The sequence below is a fragment of the Poecile atricapillus genome, chromosome 23, assembly GCF_030490865.1.
Source record: "Poecile atricapillus isolate bPoeAtr1 chromosome 23, bPoeAtr1.hap1, whole genome shotgun sequence".
Classification (NCBI taxonomy): domain Eukaryota; kingdom Metazoa; phylum Chordata; class Aves; order Passeriformes; family Paridae; genus Poecile; species Poecile atricapillus.
The window spans coordinates 1,510,785-1,524,049 of record NC_081271.1 but is presented as its reverse complement, the minus strand read 5'-3'; the positions used below and the strand labels follow the sequence as shown (position 1 = coordinate 1,524,049).

General features: G+C 51.4%; 1 protein-coding gene across 9 annotated transcripts in view; it reads right to left on the bottom strand.

Annotated features, from left to right (window-relative positions):
- Nucleotides 1–1,052: 1,052 nt before the first annotated feature.
- ATP2B4 (ATPase plasma membrane Ca2+ transporting 4) overlaps nucleotides 1,053–13,265 on the bottom strand; it is a 56,015-nt gene continuing 43,802 nt past the window's right edge. For 5 of the 9 annotated variants that reach the window (XM_058855606.1, XM_058855610.1, XM_058855608.1 and 2 more), the window contains 3 exons: nucleotides 12,248–12,430; nucleotides 10,376–10,465; nucleotides 1,053–5,737 (listed from right to left, as the gene is read on the bottom strand). In XM_058855606.1, the coding sequence (XP_058711589.1) occupies nucleotides 5,441–5,737; nucleotides 10,376–10,465; nucleotides 12,248–12,430 (570 nt within the window). In that variant the 3' untranslated portion in view covers nucleotides 1,053–5,440. Of the gene's footprint in view, nucleotides 5,738–10,272; nucleotides 10,466–12,247; nucleotides 12,431–13,265 lie in introns of all 9 variants that reach the window. The other 4 variants (XM_058855611.1, XM_058855612.1, XM_058855613.1 and 1 more) reach the window with 3 other exon arrangements.

Genomic DNA, 13,265 nt, shown 5'->3' with positions numbered 1-13,265 from the left:
AGCTGTGGCCATGGACGCCTCCCTGGGAAAGCAGGGAAGAGAAGAAGGGTGACATTGCACAACAAAGCTTTTACACCCCGTTCCTGTCCCTCGGAATCAGCTCCAAGGTTCAACTTGGAGATGTTTGGATTTAAATTTTCTTTCAGCCCACTGGGATTTCCTCATCATGACCCTGGGGTATTGAAGACTTGGAGAAGACGCTGCTTCTCCATAAAAAACCAGCTCCAGTGCAATCAATGCTTGGGAATGAGAGAATTTAAGGGGCTGGTTGCTTTTATTTCCTATTTCTCTTCTTTTCTGGACAAAAAAAATTCCTCTTTGTAGGGAAAGGACTCTGGGTTTGGAAGGAAATCCCAACTCCACCAAGGCCAGCCAGGAATGGGGAAAGGAGAATCCCTGACCCAGCGCGGCCCCTCAGGACCCAGCAGCACCTTTTTGGTGGCATTTGGGGGATTTTACTTGGAGGCGGAGGAAGAAGAAGCAACCAAATGACAGAAACCCCTCGCTGAGGTGAGCTGGGGTTGGATCCCCATCCTTCTTTCCACCCCACCGGGATGGATCCGATCCTTGGGGAGGGTTTGGGACAGACTCCCCGAGCTGCCGGACACACGGAGCACGGCACAGTTACACGTGGGCACATTTTATTCTCTGGATGCACTCGCATTGTTTCTGCTCAACAGCCAAAGCTTTATTGATTCCAAACTGTTCCCCTTCTCCTTCTCCATTTATTTTTTTTACTGCACCACTTTTTCCCACCCCTCAACCACTCTGCTGCTTCCACTTTGGAGTATTTATCTCTGCTTGGAGTCTGTTTTCTTGGAAGAAGCCAACAGACAATTCATTCAGATTATTTTGTTGTTTTTTTTTTCTCCCAAGATCCATATAAATTACATGCAAAACATTGTACATAGAGATTAATATCAAAATGCAATACAGATCAGGTGCACTTTAAGCTGGACTCTAGGATATGGCAAACACACCAGGGTACATATTGCTTTGAAACCACCATTGTTTTGTTTTTTAATGTCATGCATACCACATAATATTCAGTCTTTTGTTTTGTATTTTGGTTTGTTTTTTTTTTTCTTTTTCCTCCCATTTTTTATATAAAAATACCAGTGCTTATTATACTGAGTTACTGGAAAAAAAAAAAAAAAAGAAAAACTCAGCTCCACGTGCCCTCTTCAAAAGAAAGTTTTTTTGTTTTGTGAGAGCATTGGATAAATATATATACACACACATAAATGTTGAGTTCAGACTGTATATATATATATATTTATTGAAGGGGAGGAAAGAAACTAAAGGCAGTTTTAGCCATGGGCTTTGCTGGATGAAAATTGAGGGATTTGGGGAGCGGGACAGCGCAGAGTTGGGGATGAAGGGGGAATGCTGGAGAGGAAGAGGTGCCAAAATCCCCCAGTTTGGGTGGAAAAGGAGCAGGAAAAAGCTTCCTCCACATCCCTGTGCCCCATGGGGAGATCTGGGGGTGCAGGGGGGCGTTTTGGGGGCTCCATGAGGGATTTGGGACAGAGCAGAAGCGATGCAGGTCCAGGTGTCCCCTCAGAGGGACAAAAACCCTGCAGGGATTTGGGGTCTGCGGTCCCAGAGGGTGACAGGAGCTGAGCTGGCACCTTGGGGATGCCCCCCTGAATTTGGGATGGGGTTTTTTTTTAACCAGCCTTCCCCTCAGGTCACCCTCAGAGAGGGGCTGAGCCCTCCAGGCCCGGCGGGTGGGAAAAGCCACGAAGGCCGCCCATGCTAAAATGTGGTTTAGTTTGTTTCCTTCTTGAGATCGGTGGGGAAATTTCACTCGGAAGCTTTATTGCACGGAAAAAACTTTTCAGGGGGGAAAAAAGGAAATAAAACCTGAAATTAACCTCCCTCCCCACACCCTGTGCAAATCATAGAAACCTCAGCAGGAGAAAACGCCTCAAGAGCTGCCTGGCCAGCAAACCAGGGATGTCTTTGGTACCAATCCGCCAATTCCACGGAAAATCCACGGAAAATCCACTGAGGGGCCCTGCTGGGATGAAGAACCGGATGCAGAAGGATGTTCAGAGTGTTTTAATAACAAAGCATTCCAAGGTAAGTTGAACATGGATCACAACGAGGAGGGGAGGGGGGTGGCTTTGCTTCCTGGCGGGCATGGCGCTTTGTCCCTCCCCTGCTCCGTGCACGCACTCGTGGCAGTTCAAACAAAGCAGGAAAAAAAAAAAACCCAGAAATATTCATAATAATATATATTTATATATATATTTATATCTCCCCCTAGTCAAGGCATGTTGCAGAGAGTCCCCAAAAGTCCGTGCCGCTGCTGACCATGCCTTTTTGTTTTTTTGGAGCACCAATCTCCCCCAAATCTCTTTTTTTTTTCCTTTTTTTTTTTGTGTAATGTCCTCAATAACTTAAGCCAAGAGTCAGCTGCTGCCAGGATATCACTGAAACTTAACCCAAAAAACAACAAAAAAAAAAAGAGTAACTTTACAGGAAATGTGCACAAGAAACATTTATACTTGAAGCAACCAGCCATACACCAACAAAATTTATAGATATTTATATAAAAAAACCCCATTTGTGTCATCCAACTCACATCTAGTAGAAAGATGGCTGCTCAGAGAAAAGGAAGCTGACTGGCATCCGATGGCTGAATTAATTAATCCACGGAATTAATTAAAGTGTCCCTTGCAACTGCCCTCACACAGTGGCGGGACTGGAGATTTCTTTATTTTCTTTTTTTTCTTTAAACAAAATACATATGGCTGACGTAAAAATATCAGTTTCTGAGCTAAAGAAAACTAGAATTTTTTTCTTTTTCTTTTTTTTTTCTTCTTTTTTTTTTTTTTTTTTTGCATAATATTTATATAGCATTATTTCTCCCTCCCCCCACTCCTAAAATGGAAACTAGAACGACAAAAATAGAGCAAACTAAAGGAACGACCAGACCCTTTGTGGCAAACCCTGCCAGTCACAGATTTCTGGGAGTGACTTTGAGAGCCTCCAAAGTTGGCTTGAAGTTGTTGTTGGTTTGAGTCTTTATTTTTTTTTTTTATTTATTTCTTTTTTTCAACAGGTCTGAGGTATTAAAAAAATATCAAAAGAAAAAAAAAAAAAATCGGTGCATCCCCCCCAAAAAAGTATTTAATAAATATTTATGTAAGCTTGTAAGAACACCATATATATTTTTTTTTTTTTGGTTTTTTTGCATGTATTTAAAATAGAAAAAAAATGAAATTTTTTTTTTTTTGTTTTTTGTTTTTTTAAGCAACGTCACCTTTAGCACAGAACCAAAACCCCACAACCACCCCTTATTTGGGTTTTTTTTGTTTTGTTTTGTATTTCCCGGTGTTTAACCCAAGATCCCCTCGCTCCCCTGGGTTATTTTTTTGGGGGGAGGGAGGGAAGGAGGAGCTGGGCATGGGGTGGACACTGAATTTGCACTGGGGACGGGCAGTGGTGGCAATTCCTTCTCGCTGTTGGCAGTGAACAAAGCCCAGCTCGCCAGCACCAGGGTGGGACACTGGGGATATTTGGGATTTTTGGGATTTAAGGACCTTTCCTTCGCCCCGGGGAGGGCGAGGCGGTGCCGGGGGGCGAAGCCAAGACACTTGGTTTGCGGTGTGGTTTAAGGAACACTTAAATCTCGGCAAAGATCTGGGCCCTGGCGTGGCAGGAGGTGCTGCAGGCAGTGCTCGGACAAGGCACGGGAGATTCCGCTGTGCGTTCCTGACGGGAAAGGGGAGGAGAACCCAGCCAGAGCCAGCCTTTCCCAAAGAAAACAAACATCCTCTGCGCTCCCAGGGATGGGAATGACCTCGCACAGGCGCTTCCAGCGCATCCCCAAGCGAGCCAGAGGGGATGGAGGAGGGCAGGGAGGGGGCAGAGCTTCCTCCGGGCTGGGGTCACAACAAGAAGCCCCCACCCCGCCTCCTGCTCCAGGGATCACCAGAGGGACAATCCAGCTCCAAGGAAAGGGATTCTCCCAGGATTGTTCCCAGGGGTGGAGGCGAGGCTGGAGGGGAGGAGATGGCCTCCAAATAAAGCAGCGAAATGAGGCCGAGCCTCCAGCAGTGCCTTCTCTGGAAGAGCTGCAGCCATCCAAGCCAAACCTCCAGGAAAATCAGGGATTATCCTTGGGCCTCACTGCCTTCCTCTGGATCATCAGCTGGATTGATCTCTCCCAGGATTCAGGACCTGCTGTGCCCTCAGTGTTCTCCACTCAGCCTCCCACAGCTTTTGGGCATCTCCTGGATCCCTCAGCGCTTCCCTGGAGCCAGCACTGCGAGGCTGAGGGGTGCTGGACCCCGACAGCACAGAAAAAAGGGCAAAAATCCCTCTGCTCTGGAGGGCAGGAGCTGGGAGAGCTGCAAAAACCCTCTCACCAAGAGCTTCCCCCCTGACCAGGAGCAGCAGAGAGAATTTTAGCTCTCATAAGATTCCTCAGGAAGGAACTGCATCCCTCACAACTGGGGGGTCTCTCCACCTTTTCCCTGGCAATTTCACCTCCACGTTTGCAGGAAAATCTGGATCTCTCCCCTCCAGCAAGGTTAGAGCCAAGCCAACTTCATTTCTCATCTCCCAGTTTGGAAACAGAGAGAGAAAAACGTGTGGGCACACACAGAGGGGAAGCTGGAAAAAAACCCAGGTAGCATTCTTCAAAGGTGGAAGACCGGTGGGCATCCCTGGATCTCTCAACCTTGGAGTAAACACCTTCCTCTGGCTGGGATTTTTTAGTTTATTCCTTAATTTTCGCACTGGAGCGGTGACTGCCCCATCCCACTTCCCACTGGGTAAGGGGGCAAACCCCACAAGCAAAGAGCAAACCCCAACATTAGAAGAGAAAACCTCTAAAAACCACGAGTGGAGAAAAAAAACAAACAACCAACAAACCCCACCAAAATAATAAAAAATAAAATCAAGTCACGAGTGTACCCCCAGCCTTCGGGCTGAGGGCGTGTAAGACTACAACAATTTGAATTTCCTTGGAACATGCATTTTTCCAAAGTGAAAACCCCCTGGCTCCAGGTGCCTGGAGCCCAACTCTTGGAGAGGAAAGAAGCTGGCAGCTTCCCCTGGGTGAGTACCACAAAAAATCAGGGATGGAGATGCACAATTCTGTGGTTTTTTTTTGGTTTTTTTTGTTTGGCTTAGCCTCTCTCCCAACACCCAGCGTGGTGGTACTCTGGTTCCCACTGCTAAAGACTGGTAAAAAAAAAAAAAAAAAAAAAAAAAATAAAACAAAAAAGAGAAAAAAACAGATAATTTCCCCCCACCCCCCCAAAAAAATAAACCAACCCAGATGATGATACAGGCATGAGCAGTTTGACACGGAGTGACCGCAGCGTGTGACCAGTTACTGCTGCCGGGATCACACAGGGCCGAGGTGGACGAGGAGGAGGAGGAGGAGGAGGAGGAGGAGGAGGAGGAATTCCAAGTTCTAAGGTCAAACGGATGTCTCCAGGCTGTGGAAGGGGCTCCCGGGCTCTGGGAAGCTGAACTCGCTGTCCACAGCGTTGTTGTTTCTGTTCAGGGCCGTCGACCCCACCGGGCTGCCCCCACCTCGCTTTTGGAGTCCGTCAGGCTCGGGCTCGTCTTCGGTGCCGTCAAGGAATGGTGTCCGAGGCTCGTCTTCCTCCAGGATGAACTCTGGGTGAGTCATGAAGTTATGGATGGAGCTTCTGGATTCGGGTTTCTCGAGGCCTTCGTACAGGGAGCTACGGAACGCATTCACCACTTTGATCTGGGCGGCGTGGGGAGGAAAAAACAGGGGTCAGTGGGGCTGCCAGAGGGCAGAGCTCGAGGGAGAAAGTGAAAATAACTGATGAGAGACAACCATCGAACAAAAAATACAGCACGACCACAGCAACAAAATCACCACTGAACAGACAGCTCGGTCAAAAAATGAGACATCTACGGTGAACTGGGGGCAGAGTCAGGCACTACGGGGGTGGTGGGAACCCACCGGCTACGGGGCGGCCTCAGAAGCTGCAAGAAAAGACACGGGACGACTCAAAACCATCACCCCAACATCACAGGTCTGGATGGATGGAAGCCAAAAATGCGTTAATTAGTCGCTCGTTAAGTCGGTGTGTGTGTGTGCGCGCCTCGGGGTGGACAGACACGGACAACGAGGTGGGGGCAACTACGGCTCCAAAAAGAGGTGGGTTAGGCAAACAGCGGGGCAAACTCTACCGTGGGAGCCGTCAGTGGGGTTGGGCAGGGTTGATCCTACACCTCTGGAAAGGAATGGGGCTGCCCAAAGGCGTCTCCAGCTTTTTGGGAGCCCGTGGGAAGCGTAAGGGTGCCGTGAGGTGGGAACTGGATCCAGGTCTCTGTGGGTTTCCCCACACTGCTGAAGCTCTGGGTCCTTCCCAGTGGTTTCCAAACGCAGCTCCACTGGCCCGGAAAAACGGGAATTTGATGGAGCTGGGAGCCAACTCACATTCTGCTGGATATTCTAAAGGAATTCCAGCTGCACACACAATCCTGGGAGGCCCCTGGGGTGGCTCCACCAAAATCCAGGCTCAAGCAGGAGATCCAGAGCCTGGTTTGGAGCAGCAGGGAATGGCTGCACTGGAAGGGAGAGCTCTGGGAATACGCCTGGCGGTGGATTCCCTGCTCCCTCCTGATCCTCTGCAATTCCAGCCTCAAACCCTTCCAGCTCACAGATTTTGGATCAGGTGGGTGACAATCCCAGCTCTGCGGGGATTTTAGGGAAGCTCCACAGAAGCCTCTGAAGAGCTCATGAGGGACAGGAGATCTGCTCTCCCATGGAATCACCTCCAGAGCCCTGAAGATTTTCCAGCAGCGCTGGAAGCACCAGGAAAGGCTCCCTGGAGCAATTTCAGTCGTTGTGCTCCATCTCCTGCCCTGTGGAAGGAGCTCTGCTCTTCCTCAGCTGCCTCCAGTGCTCCCCACCCCTGAGGAACATCCCCTGCCTGCTCCTGGGATGTCCCCGTGGCTGAAACTGCGCCCCAAAAGGGAGGAGATCCCCAGATCCCACAAAAACAGCAGGGAGCAGCATCCCTGTGGGAATCCTCCCTGCTGAGGGAGCTGGAGGGGGAATGATCCCGAAATCCCCTTGGTGATGAGAGAAATGAGGAGCTGTGGGTGTTCTGCCACCTCTGTGGGCTGCAGGTGTGGTGGGGGAGCAGAGACTTCACCCCAAACCCTGCTGAGATGGGCTGGGCTAAACTGTCCCTTTGTTTAAACTCCCTTTATTTAAACTGTCCTTTTATTTAAATTCGCTTTATTGACACTGTCCCTGCTTGTGGCACTCCTCCAGGTGGGAATTCACCCCCCCAGCACAGCCCAAAACCTCCTGAGGATCTCTGATCCCACAAAACCAGAGCAGGGAATTCCTTCCTTGTGCCTGGAACCCTGGAAGTTCTCCCTGCTCCCTCTCACCAAGGACACCTTTCCACGTGCGTTTTGCACCTGGCTCAGGATCAGGAGGCATTTCCTGGCACGGGATCAGCTCATCCCAGCTGGAAGCAGCCCCAGGAGCTCCTGCACAGGGAGCAGGGCCACACACCCGAGCTGAAGCACAGGGGATGGCATGGGCTGGGTATCCCCAGTGCTGGAGCACCACTGGCCTGGAAAAACAGGAATTGGAGGGAGCTGGGAAGCAATTCAGAGCTGGATTTGTGCACTGGTAACCCTGGGATCAATTCAGGTGAATGCACAGGACACCACCGAGGCCACTGAGGATCTGTCACATCAGCAAGGACTCGAGAACAGCAAGTCCTGACCCCCAAAAAACCAGCTGAGCCAAGGACAATGAATCCAAGCAAACCAAGAAGAGCCCAGGGACTGCCAGGACCACGAGGGGATGGCCAAGGAGAGCCCAGGGACTGCCAGGACCACGAGGGGATGGCCAAGGAGAGCCCAGGGACTGCCAGGGCCACGAGGGGATGGCCAAGGAGAGCCCAGGGACTGCCAGGGCCATGAGGGGATGGCCAAGGAGAGCCCAGGAACTGCCAGGGCCACGAGGTGATGGCACCTACAAACTCAGGTTTAGGAGCAGCTCATGTGGGACCAGATCTCCTCTCCCAAGGAATCACCTCCAGAGCACTGGAGATTTGTCCAGCACTGCTGGGAGCAGCAGGGAAAGCTCCCTGGAGCAATTCCAGGGAATTTGTGCTCAGTCTCCTGCTCAGCCCCCTCAAGGAGCTCCTGCTGCAGCTTCCCTCAGATTTTCCTCCTTCCTCCATCGCCTGCTGCGAGAGGAATTCAGCTGTTCCCTCATCAAGGGAAGGGAACAGTGAGGAAATGTGTTCTGAATGAGCCAGGCAGTGCCAGCAAAGCTGAATTCCAGGCTGGAGCCGCCCCTCCCTCCCTCCCACGGCCGGCTCCCGCCTCCTCTCCACCTGGAAACTTCAAATGCAACCTCCAGGCTTGGAATTCATTCCCGTGAAACCTCCACGTGCCCCACGGGAATTACATCCCCTGGCTCTGCCCAGCTCCATCAGTCCAGGGCAGAATTCCCAGTGGGAGCAGCTCGGCTCTGCAGAACCTGAACATCATTCCCGAGAGCTCTCCAGCAATTCCAGGAGGGACACAGCAAATCCAGCCCTGGAAAAACTCATCCACAGGAGGGGGGCACCACGGATCTGCGTGGAGGGAAGAGGAGCTTTGGGAGAGAGGGAAGCAGCAGAGGGAAACGAGAGAAATCCAGGCAAGAAAACAGCGGGAAGATTTGGAGACCTGGGTTAGCTCCTGGAGAAGTTTGCACGACTCTATCCAAGTTTTCTAACCCCTCGCTGCAAAATGGGGAAAATATGGATCCACAGACTGCAAAAAAGCTGCATTTTGGTCTCATCCCCCCCTGCCAAACCCTCTGCTCTGGGCTGCTCTAAGCAGATTTGATTCCATTAGAAAATCCTGGAGGTTTTCCCAGATGCAGGCGGGAGCAGGAGGCAGCTGTGCTGCTCCAGAATCGCTGGGGTTAAACTCAATCAGCTGCCAGCCTCAGAGTCAGCTAAACAGAGAGAAAACAAAATTATCCCAAATTCTCTCTCCTCCCCCACAGTGCATAAACAGCGGAGCCTGAAAGCTCTCCAGAAAGTCACCGAGGGTATTTCTCTAATCAGAGAACGGGGATAAGTGACTGTGCAATAAAAAAGCCAATTATCCAGCAGAGACACATTCCCTGCTCCCAGCCTGCAGACAGAATCCACGTGCTCACCAGCCCCAACAACCAACACACAGAGGGGTTTGACATCAGACAGGGCCTTTTTGGGGGGGTCTGGAAAGCCAGGATCCAGCATTCCCGTTGATACCCAGCAGGAATTGTTTTCCATGCCCGTTCCCATGCACAGTTGTGTGTCTGCACACCCCGGAATCCCAGCGTGTGCAGAGCAGCTCACGATGAACACACACACAGAGGGCTTTTTTTGGGGTCTGGAAACCCAGATCCAGCACCCAGCACTCCCACAGGGATCCTGCAGGAATTGTTTTCCATGCCTGCTTCCATGCAGAGCTGTGTCTGCACACCCCAAGATCCGGAGTGCGCAGAGCAAGGTGGGCACCGAGGATCCTCTGGCTGCCCTGGGCACCAGCAGAGCCCCGGGGATGTCCCCACAGAGCCCTGGGATGTCCCCACAGAGCCCAGGGATGTCCCCAGGGCAGCACAGGGATGGCTCAGCTCTGTTCCCAGGCCATGCAAGTCCCCAGGTGGGGACAGAGAGGGGGACAGCAGCCCCGAGGTGTCGTCACCAGCTGAGCCACAGGCAGGGTTTTCCACAGGCAGCACCCATGGCAGGAGCAAATCCTGCCTGTCCCTCCTCCCCGTGGCTCAGCCAGCCCTGGGGACAGTCCCAGTGGCCACTCTGCCTCCAAAAGAGATTTCAAGCAACGCCCCTGCCCGTCCCTGGGGTGTCCCAGGGCTGGGCAGTGGAAAGAACCAGCAGGATTTGGGCTCAGCCTTGCCCTTCTCCCAGCAATGCTCGTGAACTCGGGGTTTTTTGAGCAAGAACCGCCAATTTTTGCCCGCCCTCAGGAGGGTGGACTCAAACACCAGCCCTGCAAAGGAGGAGAAGAGGTAAAACCAGAGGAAAACAACAAGGAACGGGGTGGGAAAGGACCAGAAAGGTTCATAACTTTGTTAACAGCATAAAAACTGGGGTTTTGAACGGTTTTCCCGCCCCATCCTTCAGGTTAGGAACTGAGTGTGCGAGTCAAGGCTGAGAGGGAGAGAGAACAGGCGGGGTTAGGTGGGTGCAGGTGCTCTCTGTGGTTATTAGAAGTCATGCATTGTAATAGACCATCACTCACTGCCCGCAGGAGGAGATGCAGCAGCAGCAGCAACAGCAGAAGTGGTGGGAGTGGAATTGACGGAGGAAAGAGCTACATGGGTTGGGCTAGAAACATTTTTTACATCGTGGTGCTGGCTCACGATGGAAGGCTGTCTCCTGAGGGCTCCCTGCAAAGAGGAGGCGCCGGTCTGGAATGTGTAAACTACGTCCATCTGCAAAGAACCAGAGAGTGAGATAGCAACGCCCGGCCAGGGACAGGGACAGGGACAGGGAAAGGGACAGGGACAGGGGTGGGCGGGAGCAGGGAGGGCAGACACACAGCAAGGAAGGAGGAGGATGGAGAGGCGAGGAAGAGGAGGAGGAAGGAGGAGAGAGCACCCCCCCAGCCCACCCCAGGCTCCCCGAAACCCACAGGGAGTTTTGCTGGTGGCGCTGGGGGGGGAGCAGAGAGAGAACGCCCGGCTCTGCCCTTCCCACGGCAGCGAGAGCAGCGGGGTTGATCCCCCCACCGGGAAAAAGGCTGTGGTGGGAGGCAGCAGCAGAGGAAACACCTGGGGTTATCCCGAAAATCTGCAGGAGGAGCAGAAAGAGGCAGAGAGGGTGGGCAGAGGTGCGAGCGGGCAGCCGGTGGGAAAGGGCTGCTGGTGCCTCAGCCCTGTGAGGCCGCTCCGTGGGTTCCCCACAGCTCCCGTGGCAGCAGGAGGTGTTCCAGCCCCTCTCCCAGGCCTGGGGATGCAGCATCCTGGTGGCAGGGCTGCCCTGTGGATGTGTCCCAAGGCTTGAGGAACTGAGCAGCATCTGGGGGCCACCGTGGCTTCCTGGGAGCTTTGTGGCGCTTTTTGGACACCTCCTCCAGCCCCAGCTCTGGAGGTGTTTCACACACGGCTTCGCTCTCTGCTGTCTCTCTTTTCCCCTGGCCTGGGGGGAAGAGCCCTGTGCCCTTTTCAGACACCCCAAGTGGGGACAGGAGCCCCTCCAGTGCTCAGGTTGGATCCTAAAGAGGCGCCAGGAGGTGCCAGCACCCAGGAGCATTTCTCCCGTGGCGAGAGCTCATCTCAGCTCCACCACAGGGAAACACCTGGGAAGCTCCAGGCTCAGCCCCAGGGGCACCTCTGGCACCGCTGCCCTTCAGAGCTCCCAGATTTCCAGCACATCTGGACCACTTCCAGAAGATCCTGGAAGCTCCCAGCACGTTTTTCACCTGAGTGAAACACTGGTTACCCCCACAAGAAGCCCGGCAGCTCCTCAGTGCTCACGAGGCTGAGCTTCACCTCGAAGCCACCGAGGTGACACCGTGGAGGGGACAGCTCGAAGAGAAGGAAAGTGAATCTGCCCCAGCCCCTGTGCCCAGGCTGTTTGTCACAGGGACAGAAAGGAGGAGGAACAAAGGTGACCCAGCAGCTCTTCGTGCCCAGGGACACCAGGACCTCCCTCCGTGGGACAGCCCTGCCCTGGCCTCCAGGGAAAGTGAGGGGCACGGAGCTCTCCCTGCTTGGTGGGAGCAAAAAAAACCCATCCTTTTGGGGTGGGGAAAAAGGAAAACAGCAGGGAAAAACATCAGAGAAAACCAACTGATGTAACAAGGTTGAGAGGTTTTTCTGCCGCAGGGCTGAGAGCTCCGGGCGTGGAGCTGGCACAGAGGGGTGGGTGGCACAAGGAGCGAGAGCAGGGAGGGTCTGGCAGGTCCCTGCTGGGCACATTCCCACTGGGAACAGCGTCCCAGCAGCCACCAAGAGCACGGCAGAGCCTGGGGGGCTCCGTGGACCCCGCACAGCCCCCCGTGCTGTGAGCTGACCATCAGCAGCACCTCCAGCCTCCTGCTGGACTGCTGTCCTGCTGGACACCCCCAGCCATCCCAAAATCCAGGTTTTCCAGGTTCCCTGGGAAGGCACAGGCAGCAGAAGCCTGGCCTGGGGGGTGATGACATCCTGGAGAGGGAGAGACAGGAGACAGAGAAGGCAGAGCCCCCCCGGCCCCGCTGCCCCCCCCAGTACCTGGGTCTGGATCCTGTTGAGCCCCCGGAACCACAGGATCTGCCCCCGCCGCAGCTCCATCTCCGCGTGGTCGATCTCGTCCACGTCCTCGGGCAGCTCCTCCTCGGGGATCTCCTCCTTGGTGATGCCGTGCCCGGCCTCCTTCAGGAACTTCAGGTGGCTCGTCGGGACGGTGGAGATCAGCTGGGGACATTCAGGGACACGGCAGCAGGTGTTACTGTTATGTATCACTTATATTATATTATATATATATATCATTAGATAATATATATATCATTATTTATATATTTTTTATTATTGTTTATGATTTATTTATTTATTAATTCATTTATTATTTATTTTATTATTATTTCTTTATTATTATATATTTATTACTATATATTTATTACTTATATAATATATAATTATTTTTATATATTTTATTATTATTTATTATTTATTATCCATTTATTATTTATTTTATTATTGGTTTTATTATTATATATTTATTATTTATATATTTTATCATATATATCTCATTATTTATATATATTGTATTATATTTTATATGCATTACATTTTATATATATTATAATAATATAATTAGATATAGTATATTATATATTATATATTATTATACATATTTTATATGTATTATATTCTATATATTATATAATATTATAATTATAAAATATATATTATATATATTATTATCCATATTTTACATGTATTATATTTTATATAATTTATAATTTAGGTACTCATGTATAATTTTTTATGTAATATAATACTGATAGTTAGACTGAGGTCGTGGCAGTGCCACCAGCCCTGGGGAGGTGGCAGGAGCCAGCGGGGATGTCACTGTCACATCTGGGTGTGTCCCTCTGCAGCAGGGTGGGGCTGAGCAACCTCCTGTCCTGCTGCTGGGGTGGGGTGGGACATCAGCCCCCTCCTAAATATCTGCCCCTTCCCTTTTCCTTTTCTCCTTTTTATTTTCTCCTTTCCCTTCTTTTTTCTCCTTTCCCTTTTCTCCTTTTCC